The sequence below is a fragment of the Somniosus microcephalus genome, chromosome 3 (assembly GCF_052327205.1).
Source record: "Somniosus microcephalus isolate GS21.2 chromosome 3, FLI_Smic_1.0, whole genome shotgun sequence".
NCBI classification, from domain to species: Eukaryota; Metazoa; Chordata; class Chondrichthyes; order Squaliformes; family Somniosidae; genus Somniosus; species Somniosus microcephalus.
Genome location: NC_140989.1, coordinates 17,666,566 through 17,678,631, shown reverse-complemented (window position 1 = coordinate 17,678,631; position 12,066 = coordinate 17,666,566). Strand labels below are relative to the sequence as shown.

At 48.4% G+C, this 12,066-nt stretch overlaps 1 protein-coding gene across 4 annotated transcripts in view; it reads left to right on the top strand.

Moving 5' to 3' along the window:
* The window catches only part of hivep2a (HIVEP zinc finger 2a), a 276,998-nt gene extending 269,350 nt beyond the window's left edge, over window positions 1-7,648 (top strand). For all 4 annotated transcript variants that reach the window (XM_085979233.1, XM_085979230.1, XM_085979231.1 and 1 more), the window contains 2 exons: window positions 24-949; window positions 6,728-7,648. In XM_085979233.1, coding sequence (XP_085835359.1) covers window positions 24-949; window positions 6,728-7,648 — 1,847 coding nt within the window. The remainder of the gene's footprint in view (window positions 1-23; window positions 950-6,727) is intronic.
* Window positions 7,649-12,066: the final 4,418 nt, after the last annotated feature.

The window sequence follows — 12,066 nt, the reverse complement described above, 5'->3', positions numbered from 1 at the left end:
AAACTTTATTTTTTTCCTTTCAGGAATTACAGATGAGACTGACAAAGGTGAAGTTCCAGTTCTGCACCAGTTTTCGGACCTTGAAGAATCTGATGGAGCAGAGGAGGAGGGAGATGAAGATGACGATGATGAGGATGATGAGGATGAAGACCGACAAGGAGATAGTACTCCGACCACAAGATCTCGGAGTACAAGCCCACTACCACGCAGCCCCAAACCATCCTCTGTCACTTTTAGCATTGCGTCGCCCTCTGCATTTGACGTTTCGCATTCAAACAATCAGTCTTCCCTCATTAGTTACTTGGTGACGCTACCTAGAATTCAAGTAACTCAACTAATGCCGCCCAGTTATTCTCATGCAGGGACTCCGCTAACGGACTATCCGAGAAATTTACATAATAGATTGACAGAATCAGTTGAGTACAAAGATAGACTAGACATACCGGCTTCAACAAATGTGTGGCTACCACAAACCGACGATGCATCTTCTAAAGAGGATAGTTCCAGAGAAATGTCCCCTTCAGGAGATACAAGTTCAAGCACGCAACCATCGCCAGGCTATGACAGCTCTCCGGGAAGAGACTCATCGCCGACTTCACGGAGGTACTTGTCTCCGAGAAGAGACCTTTCACCCAGGCGGCATCTGTCTCCGAGAAGAGAGATATCGCCAATAAGACACCGGTCGCCAAAGAGGGAGGCCTATCTGAGCGAGTTGTCTCCGAGGAGAGATGTTTCCCCGCGGAGACACTTCCTTCCAAGAAGAGAGATTCCTTCGCCAAGGCAGCTCTCCCCTGTGAAAGACCTCTCCCCAAGAAGGGAATTGTCTCCAAGGAGAGACTACAGAGAAAGGAGACACCTGCCACTGATGAGAGCGGCATCACCAAGGAGAGGTTCATTCCAAAGTGGATATATGACGGGCCAGTTTATGCAGCATTCAGAAATGAACCTGGTGAGTATATACACTGATGTGAACTAATTGGTTAAAAATTCACATTTTCAAGATGGAGAAAGTGTTGCAATTTTATAGCACTATACATAACCATTCTCTGTCCTTTGCAATTTTCTACAACAACAACGACGACGACGTTCATTTATATAGCACCTTTAACATAGTGAAAAGTCCCAAGGCGCTTCACAGATGTGTAATCAGGCAAAATTTAACATCGAGCCGCATAAGGAGATATTGGGGCAGGTGACCACAAGCTTGGTCAAAGAGGTAGGTTTTAAGGAGCGTCTTAAAGGAGGAAAGAGAGGTAGAGGGGCGGAGAGGTTTAGGGAGGGAATTCCAGAGCTTAGGGCTCAGGCAGCTGAAGGCACGGCCACCAATGGTGGGGCGAAAGAAATCGGGTCTGCGCAAGAGGCCAGAATTGGAGGAGCGCAGATTGACGTAAGAAAACTACTAGGCACTTGGTCTAAGCGTTAAACAAAGCTTTAATCAACTGTTTTACAACATGGAGGTCTAGTTGTGTCCTTCACTAGTTCTTGTTAAGAATGTCCTGCGCAAGCTGGGCCCATGCCCGAGTATTTATACTCTCCCTGGACAGCGCCACCCGCAGGCCGCTCAGTATTATTTCATAAGTCTTTCTTTCATGAATGACTGATTCATGTCACAGATATCTGAGGTGGGGGGGGGGTGGTCGGGGGGGCGTTGTGAGGCTGGAGGAAATTACAGAGCTAGGGAGGAGCGAGGCCATGGAGATGAGAATTTAAAATTTGAGGCGTTGCTTAACCGGGGGGCCAATGTAGGTCAGCGAGCACATGGGATGATGGGTGAACGGGACTTGGTGCGAGTTAGGACACGGGCAGCAGCGTCCAGTTCAGACATAGTCCGAAATGGAAAAGCGTATTCCATGTTGCTAAGAAAACCTGCCTGACAAATCCGTCATCGATAATGTTCGTTTAAAAAGTACAAAATGAATATTGAGGTAAGCTTTAACTGGGAAGGGAACACCGAACAATCACATAACTCGTACAGCAAGCAAGTAATTCTGTGACCTTAGTTAATGTTAGGTTAGCTTTTAAAAAAAAAATTCAACTCAATACTTTCTGATTTGAAGTCATATCTGAGAGGGGAGGGGATTTAACCCTCCTGTCACGATGGAATGTGTCTGGGGATCACTAGGCTTTTCCAGGCACTATCTACTAGCGGAAACATAAATACAAACTTCTGCTGCTGTTGAAACATTCATTTGAGTTGGCCTAATGCCTGCTACTCTTGTGATAAGAGCGTTGTGCTCCTATTCAAGGATCTTAGTTCAAACCTCACCCTCAATTTAGACATGCAAGCTCAGTGGGTGAGCTTTGAAAGACCTTTGTTGGGCCATTAAGTGGTGCGCTCTCTGACAGCATCCCTGAGAAGGGAGTTAAAGGAAAGGACTTGCCTTTATGTAGCGCCTTTCGCGACCGCAGGACGGCTCAAATTACAGCCAATGAAGTACTTCTGAAGTGTAGTCACTGTTGTAAAGTAGGAAAACGAGGCAGACACAGCAAGCTCCCACAAACAGCAATGTGATAATGACCAGATAATCTATTTTTTGATGATGTTGGTTGAGGGATTAATATTGGCCCAGGACATCGGGGATAACTCCCCTGCTCTTCTTCGAAATAGTGGCCGTGGGATCTTTTACGTCCACCTGAGAGAGCGGACGGGGCCTCGGGTTTAACGTCTCATCCGAAAGGACGGGACCTCCGACAGCGCAGCGCTGGGAGTGTCGGCCTGGATTTTATGCTCGAGTGTCTGGAGTGGGTCGTGTGCCCACGACCTTCTGACTCAAGAGTGCGACCCGCTAAGAGTGACAAGTGGTATAAGTGAGATAAAATGAAGCATTTTTGTCCAGTTTGAGATTAGCGGTGGTTCATTAAAATTGACCGGGACCTCCACGCCCCCGGCCTCGCCGGGGTTTTCCATACCTGCCGCGCCTCCCCATTAATTATTGTGGCCGAGGAGTCCAAAAACCAGCTGTGTTCTGAATCCAGGCCCCAGCCTAATCGATCCAAATGTTGCAAGAACAGTTTGGTTGTCACCTAGACTGTAGGCCCGAGGGGAAGCTGCCAAACCACACGATGCAATCACAAGCAACTGGGCGATTCAGTTGTGTGTATGACTGCCAATTCCTGGCAGTTATTCAAATACACAGAGAGCCAGCAAATGTTTTCTGGAGTATTTAATGACCCATTGTTCAAATAAGAGAACGGTTCCACTACTTATAAAGAGAACAAGATATGCCAGTTAATTACAAAGTATTTATAGCACAGAAACAGGCCATTCAGCCCAACGGGTCCAGCCCGGTGTTTATGTTCCATACGAGCCTCCTCCCACCCCTCTTCATTTAATCCCATCAATATATCCTTCTATTCCTTTCTCCCTCGTGTGTTTATCTAGTTTTCCCTTAAATGCATCTATACTATTCACCTCAACTACTCCAGTGGTAGCGAGTTCCACATTCTCACCTCTCGCTGGGTAAAGAAGTTTCTCCTGAATTCCCTATTGGATTTATTAGTGACTCTATTATATTGATGGCCCCTAGTTCTGGTCTCGCCCACGATTGGAAACATCTTCTAATAATAATAATAATTCAACTTTATTGTCATTGCACAAGTACATGAACAATGAAATGTGATCTTGCAAGCTCCCATGACTGGGAGAAGCAAAGCCGCTGCATCGGTGCGCGCCGCCATTCCATTTCCACCATTCCGACAATCTTCAGCCCAACACCCGAGCCTGCTCACCAGCCACTCCTCCCGGGGCTCCTTCCATGACCTTCTCACCAACTGCCCCTCCTCAGGGCTCTTTCCGTGACCTTCTGCACCTGGTCTTCCCTGATGGTCACCCCTCCAGGTACTAACCAGGCCTGGCCCTGTCTTAGCTTCTAAGCCTTGCCAGTGACCCTGTCCCTAGCCCCAGGAACAGGAACCCAATCAAATCCTTTCATAATCTTAAAAGACCTCGATCGGGTCACCCTTCAGTCTTCCCTTTTCTGGAGAAAAGAGTTCAAGCCTGTTCAATCTTTCCTGATAGCCACTCAGTTCTGTTAAACCCTCATAGTTGTTAATAGAAGAAGAAAACAGCTACAAATATTAATGTTACTTATAAAATATACTTTGCCAGCCTGTGTCAGCAGTGGCTCAGTGGGTATCACTCTCGCCTCTGAGTCCACTCCAGAGACTTGAGCACAAAAATCTAGGCTGACACTCCTAGTGCAGTACTGAGGGAGTGCCGCGCTGTCGGTGGTGCCGTCTTTTGGATGAGACGTTAATCTGAGGCCCCGTCTGCTCTCTCAGGTGGACGTAAAAGATCCCACGGCACTATTTCGAAGAAGAGCAGGGGAGTTATCCCCGGTGTCCAATATTTATCCCTCAATCAACATCACTAAAACAGATTATCTGGTCATTATCACATTGCTGTTTGTGGGAGCTTGCTGTGCGCAAACTGGCTGCTGCTTTGCCTACATTTCAACAGTGACTACACTTCAAAAAGTCCTTCATTGGCTGTAAAGCGTTTTGGGATGTTCTGAGGTGCTATATAAATGCAAGTCTTTCTTTAGCGGCTGCTGTAACTATATATTTATTCGCTTTGCTAATCTATTCAATAAAAAAATGTTTAGCATTTGAAGCCTATAGCGAGACCTATTGTTGGTACTTTCAAAGTCAAGGGGGGCACAGGTTAGAGCCAGATGCCTTGGAACTTTACAGAAAGGTTTTCCGTTTGGTGCCCTGGGCATCCTATCAAAAACATGCCAAGTCCGCGAAGGGATTCTTGAGGCAATAGGGAACTAGGGTCGCCAACTCTGATTGGACATATTCCTGGAGGTGTCATCACACGACCTCCCGCCCCCAACCGCCCCGCCCCCGCACTCCCGCCATTGGCCGCCCGACACGTCCGTCCTCGCGGCGCCCCGCCTTCCCACAGCCAATCGGAATGCGGACAGACACTTCGTCACCTGATTGGAGGATCCTTCACTGTCAGTCAGGCTGCCTCGTTTTCCCCCTATGTCCAATATTTTTTGTAACTAACAGACAAAAACAATTTTTAATGCCCGATGATTTTTTTTCTCCCCCAGAATGTAGATTAATCTTTAATTCCTGGAGACTCCAGGGCAATCATGAAGAGCTGTCAACCCCGATAGGGAATTAAGACAGGGTGAATAATTGGAAGTAAGGAAGCTGGAATTTCTAGAGTGGCGGGGGTGGGGTGGTGGGGCGAAATCCCCCAAAAACATAACAGCCCCATCTGACACTGTATAACCAAAGCGAGCTGTTGTGTGGTCATGGTGTAGCACTCATGATAGCTCCAGTGGGTAAGGGTGGCTCCTAATTGCAGAAACGAGGAGGCTGTCTTCATTTTAGTAGCCTTGGCCAGCTAGTTTGAGGTTGCCAACTGCACCTTTACAACTAATAACTAGTATGGCAAAGTAAACTGACCCCTCAAGTTCAAAATGTCGTTTCTGCCAACCGCTTCTTGAGAATGTCCACCAAAATCTTGGCCTATAGCCATTTTGGCTTAAAGCAAATAGGGAAGAATTAAATAGATCACTGTTCTCGTATGGAATTACATAGAATTTACAGCACAGAAACAGGCCATTCGGCCCAACAGGTCCGTGCCGGTGTTTCTGCCCCCTCCCACCATACTTTATCTAACCCAATCAACATATCCCTTATCGCTTTCTCCCTCGTGTACATATCTAGCTTCCCCTGAAATATATCTATACAATTCACCTCAACTACACCTTGTGGTAGCGAGTTCCACAATCTAACCGCTCTCTGGTGAGTGATTTTCATCTTGCTGTCTAGTGAGAGGCATTACATAGAATCGTAGAATCATAGAATGATTACAGAACAGGAGGCCATTCGGCCCATCAAGCCCGTGCCGGCTCTCTGCAAGAACACTTCAGCCAGTCCCACTCCCCCGCCCTTTCCCCGTAGCCCTGCAAATGTTTTCCCTTCAGCTACTTATCCAATTCCCTTTTGAAAGCCACGATTGAGTCTGCCTCCACCGCCCTCTCAGGCAGTGAATTCCAGATCCTAACCACTCGCTGCGTAAAAAAGTTTTTCCTCGCGTCGCCTTTGGTTCTTTTGCTAAACACCTTAAATCTGTGTCCTCTGGTTCTCGACCCTTCCGCCAATGCGAACAGTTTCTCTCTATCTACTCTGTCCAGATCCCTCATGATTTTGAACACCTCGATCAAACCTCCTCTCAACCTTCTCTGCTCGAAGGAGAACAACCCCAGCTTCTCCAGTCTATCCACAGCACAGAAACAGCCCATTCAGCCCAACTGGTCTATGCCGGTGTTTATGCTCCACACGAGCCTCCTGCCACCCATACTTCATCTCACCCTATCAAAGTTATTGATTCATTTATTATTGAGTTGAGTAAATTATGAATGGAACCCCTCTAACAAGGCAGTGACGGAGTGATTCCATGGGGTACGGAGAGGAAACCGATATGGCCAGGCACACCTGCACGCGTCTCCAGCGTGGCCGCCGGCGCCCCCTGGTGGCCGAACGGTGGTCCTCGGTGCCAGCGGGGGAAGGGGGTGAGCCGGCCAGCGACGAGCGGTAGTGATCCCCCTCAGCGCGGGCAGACTGCGTCCCTGACCAAAATCAACTCACAGACTTACACTCGTTATCCTGTTAAGTACTTTATTTTTTAAATGTCGCACTGATTTTTCTTTAAAATTGACTTTCTATGTAGTTTGCAAAACTTTTAATCTCTCTTTTATATGTACAGAGACAATCACGCCAGACCTCGTACGATAACAGCAGAATGATGTCTTGGCCGTCATATCCTGCTCGGGAGAACACCCAGGGAGAACAAGGCCACCCCATCCTTTCTGAGGGACCGCAAGGCTGTCTCTTCAGCCACCTCCCTCTGCACTCCCAGCAGCAAGTGAGGGCCCCGTACCAAATGATTCCAATCGGGGGGATCCAAATGGTCCATTCGGGGGCCTCGGCTTTCCCTGGGCTGCTCCCGGCTTCTCAGCTACCCCTGCAGGTGAAGCGGCGGGAAGAGAGCGTCATTGATGAGGCGACCCATTGTGTCATCGAGAGCATCAAGGAGATGGACATCTTTTCCAAGCCGGAAGACGCACAAATGGCCTCTCCCATGGCCCTGTCTCCACCAAGGTCAGCCGCACCAGTGGTTTCTTTCAGCATGGCTTCCTCCGGAGTGAGGGAGTGCCGGACGACGGGGGAGGAAATGTACAGCCGGGTCGCTGAAGAGCAGCAGGAGCATCGGACGTTCCAGACCCGCCCCGAGACGAGTCCGGGCCCAACCAGGGCGGTGATCGCCCAGTCCCGGCTGGAGGAGACGATGAAGACCTTCGAGCGCCGGCGGCGGCGGCAGCAAGAGTGCGCCGTGAGCGGGCCGGGCGCCCCCGAACAGGCGGGCACGGAGCACTTTAGCGGGACGCAGTCTGCCCGCGCCGAGGGGGATCACTACCGCCCGTCGCTGGCCGGCTCGCCCCCTTCCCCCGCTGGCACCGAGGACCACCGCCTGCCGCCGTTCGGCCACCAGGGGGCGCCGGCGGCCACGCTGGAGGAGCGGGATCACCGGACACGGAGCCTGGAAATGCCGATGGGAGGCAGTGACCTAAGCCGCCACGGCAAACAGATGTACTGCAAGACACCCTACCGTCTGGGTTCCCAGTGAGGGAGGGTGGGCAGGGTCGGGCGTGGGTAAGGGAGGGGGTGGGGGGGCATGCCGGCTGCTGCAACCTTTTGTCTGTCCGTGGTCTAGACTTACAAAATATATGGAAATATTTTCTATTTGTATGTAAAAGAAAAAATCCCTGACCAAAATCAACTCACAGACTTACTCTCGTTATCCTGTTATGTACTTTATTTTTTAAATGTCGCAGATATTTTGTGCCTTTTACTTTCGCTCGTACTCTTGTATGCATAACGACAAAAAAAAGAGAGAGAGAATTTGTACATATTTTAGAACTTGTGTACTTGCTTAATAATTGTAATGTTTTCTCTTTAGAGCACTTGGCGGGTTGGGGGGGCGGGCGGGACAGGTTTGTCTTGAATGATGTGAATGATTTGAAACGGTTTATTTTTCTGGGTGGGTGATGGGGTGGAATATTGTTATCTATGTGAGGTTGCACTAAAAATGTATTTTTATACAATTGAACTACTCTTATGTACAGCAATGATTCTGTGATACTAATATTTATTATTGTTCCTTTTATAAATTGTAGAGGTTTTGTTTTTCTTTGTTTCCCCCCTCTCATTGTAGGGCCCCTCTTACATGAAGCATGGGATTTGTTTTTGCCGGATTTGGAATAAAGATTTGTACGCTGTAAATTTTTTTTTTTTGCTGCTGAGATGTAAGGGGTGGGCACTGCCATCGCAATCGACCCCCCCCCCCTTTTCTTTTTCTCGAAAATCCAACCATTGGAAAGAATTGTCCTCAATGCCCTTCTATTTCTGTTCAAGCAGCGAGTGCTGAGGAGAATGTGGAGGTGGGGAAAGAGCGAGAGAGAGAGAGAAAAACTGTCCCTAAACATTAGCTGAAGCTGACCCCTTTCGAAGAAGCTGAGTTGTGTCAGCCAGTGGCTCAGTGGGCAGCACTCTCGCCTCTGAGTCAGAAGGTCGTGGGTTCACAAAGTCCCACTCCAGAGACTTTGAGCACACAATTCTTGGCTGACGCTCCCAGTGCAGTGCCGAGGCAGTGTCGGCGGTGCCATCTTTCAGATGAGATGATAAACTGAGGTGGATGTAAAAGATCCCATGGTACTATTTTTAAGAAGAGCAGGGGAGTTATCCCCGGTGTCCTAGAGCCAATATTTATCCATCAATCAACAGATTATCTGGTCATTTATCACATTGCTGTTTGTGGGAGCTTGCTGTGCACAAATTGGCTGCCGTGTTTCCTACATTACAACAGTGACTCCACTTCAAAAGTACAGGAAACTTTGTTATATCCGGCACCGATGGGACCGAGCTGTTGCCGATCTATCAAAACTGCCGGACATACAAAGTTAATGTTGAAGCATACGGAGGTTTTCATCTCCGTATCTGACAACAAACACTGTTGCTTAGCAACAGCTTGTAAACAGTCGGCCCGTACCTTGAAAGTGTCTCTGTAGCTTAACAACAGCTTCAGAGAGACTTCCAGAGCCCGACTGTTGAAAACAAAGCCACGAGAAGAAAAAAAAACCAACAAAACGGCTCCTGATTTCTGCCGGTAGTTCGAGGTTTCCGGACATACAACCTCCGGATAAACCAAAGTTTCCTGTACTTCATTGGCTGTAAAGTGCTTTGGGACGTCCTGAGGTCGTGAAAGATGCTATAGAAATGCAAGTCTTTCTTTTCTGAATTAGCACCACCCAAGGTACAGTTAGGTGTTTTTTTATTTTAAGGTTCCCGTCCTCTCTCATTCTCTCTCTCTCTCTCTCTCTCTCTCTCTCTCTCTCTCTCTCTCTCTCTCTCTCTCTCTCTCTCTCTCTCTCTCTCTCTCTCTCTCTCTCTCTCTCTCTCTCTTCCCCCCCCCCCCCCCTAGTTTTCTCCCGTGGTGCCTCGGTGAAGCACCGACTGTGCCCGAGGTGGGGAGGGTGGTAAATGGGTAGGTCTATCCACAAAGCTACCTTCATATGGTGCTGCTGCTGTGTGTCTGCTGCTCGGAGATCGGCAGAAGAAAATCTCAAAGACAGTTTCTTCTCAGACTTTCTTTGCTGGTCCCCCTCCCAGTCGCTGACTTCCTCCTGCGGTCTCCTCGGCAACGCGACCGAGATAGGCAACTCAATAGAATAGCCCGGGACAGTGGGGGAGGGGGAAGGAATTAAAACGACGGTAACTTCTCTCCTCCCCTCCCTAAATATTGGTGCTCCAAGGCATCTGGCTGCTGGAGGTACGGTTATCAAATCTGGTGAATACCGGAGTATTACTTAAACCCCCCATTCCTCCCCCCCCCCCCACACACACACTATTGATCCCTCCCAGTTCAGCTCCCCTTTCCGAGAGCCATGAGCATTCCCCTGTTTCCAGCTCAGAATTCTACACACGCACAGAAAAAAATTAAATATGTTGTTTTTTAATAAATTATCATGGCATGATGGTGATGCCTACTCCTTTTTTTTATATATATATAAAGTAATAGAAATTATGTACAGTGATTATGCACTTAAAACAGAATAGGTTGAAAACTGAAGAATGCATATGATGTAATCATTTGTTTGAATTAAATTTTTAATCCAGACTGTTGCTATATTCATTATAAATGAAGTGCTTACCGGTGACCTTTTAAGTATGGTACTGTTTAGCATTAATTGAATTGTATCTGGGCTGTGTGCATCTTTTAGAGCTTTGACTAAGAAGGTTTAAAAACGAAAAAAAAAATCACTTTAAAAGATATTTTAAACTTATATGTGAATACTTTTTTGTGTATGTGCTTGATATATTAGCAAAGACGGGAACGATTACATTCCAAAAACCTTTGTACATATTGTATATTTCAAGTGAGTTATCTGTGTAATTCTTTTGTGTAATTACTCAAAAACTGACACTGTCACCACATTTCCTGTTATTACACTTAACTGTACAGCAGAGACTTTAACAACAAGCGTGATAAAAGCACAGATCTGTCGTTTTAAAAAAAATAAATATATAAGGGGAGGGGAGGGGGCGGGGGAGGGGGGGCGGTTGGTGGGGGGTAGAACCCTTTTGGAAAATGTGTGTATGTGACGTTCAGTGAAAATAAAATGTGCGGTGGTATTATCCTCTGTGTTCATTTAATTTTGGTTTGCACAGGGTTTGGTACCTGCAGTGGGGGTGGGGGGGGAACCGGCAATGTTCCTTTAAAAAAATTTCTGGCCCCTTTCAAGGGCTGCGCGGCCCATTCAAGTTTCCACGCATATGCGCGGTTTTTCCATTTAAGAGCCAGATGCGCGGGACCTCCAGACCACGTCCACGCAGCTTAAAGGAAGCACGGGCACCCTACTGTTCTGATCAATACAGCCAGCAGTGCGAATGATCACTACAGCTGATCAATATGTCGATGTATCTTCTTAGGCAGTCCCTCGGAACCGAGGATGACTCGCTTCCATGTTAAAAATGAGTTCTCAGGTGACTGATGAGTCCAATGCGGGACCTGCAGTCTCTGTCACAGGTGGGGCAGACGGTGGTTGAAGGGGCGGGTGGGTGGGGTGATTGGGTTGACGTGCGCTCCTTGCGCTACCTGCGCTTGGCTTCTGCTTGCTCCCGGCGAAGAGACTCGAGGTGTTCGGCGCCTTCCCAGATGCTTCTCCTCCACTTTGTGCAGTCTTGGGCCAGGGATTCCCAGGTGTTAGTGGGGAAGTTGCACTTTTTCAAGGAGGATTTGAGGGTGTCCTTGAAGCATTTCCTCTGCCCACCTGGGGCTCTCTTGCCGTGCAGGAGCTCCGAGTGGAGCGCTTGTTTTGGGAGTCTCGTATCGGGCATGCGGACGATGTGACCTGTCCATCGGAGCTGATCGAGCATGGTCAAAGCTTCAATGCTGGGGATGTTGGCCTGAGCAAGAACACTGACGTTGGTGCGCCTATCCTGCCAGTGGACTTGCAGGATCTTGTGGAGGCAGCGTTGGTGGTACCTCTCCAGTGCTTTGAGGTGCCTGCTGTACATGGTCCATGTCTCTGAGGCATACGGGAGGGCGGGTATCACTGCTGCCCTGTAGACCATGAGCTTAGTGCCGGGTTTGAGGTCCTGGTCTTGAAACACTCTTCCTCAGGCGACCAAAGACTGCACTGGCACACTGAAGGCGGTGTTGGACTTTGTCATCGACGTCTACCCTTGTTGACAGTAGGCGCCCGAGGTATGGAAAGTGGTCCACGTTGTCCAAGGCCTTGTCGTGGATTTTGATAATCGGGGGCAGTACTGTGTGGCGGGGGCAGGTTGGTAGAGGATCTTTGTCTTATGGATGTTTAGTGTAAGGCCCATACTCTCATACGCTTCGGTGAAGGTGTTGACGATGGTTTGGAGTTCGACCTCCGAGCGAGCGCAGACGTAAGCGTCGTCTGCATACAGTAGTTCGACGACAGAGGATGGGATCACTACAGCCAATCAATGTGTTGATGTATATTCTGAAGGGGA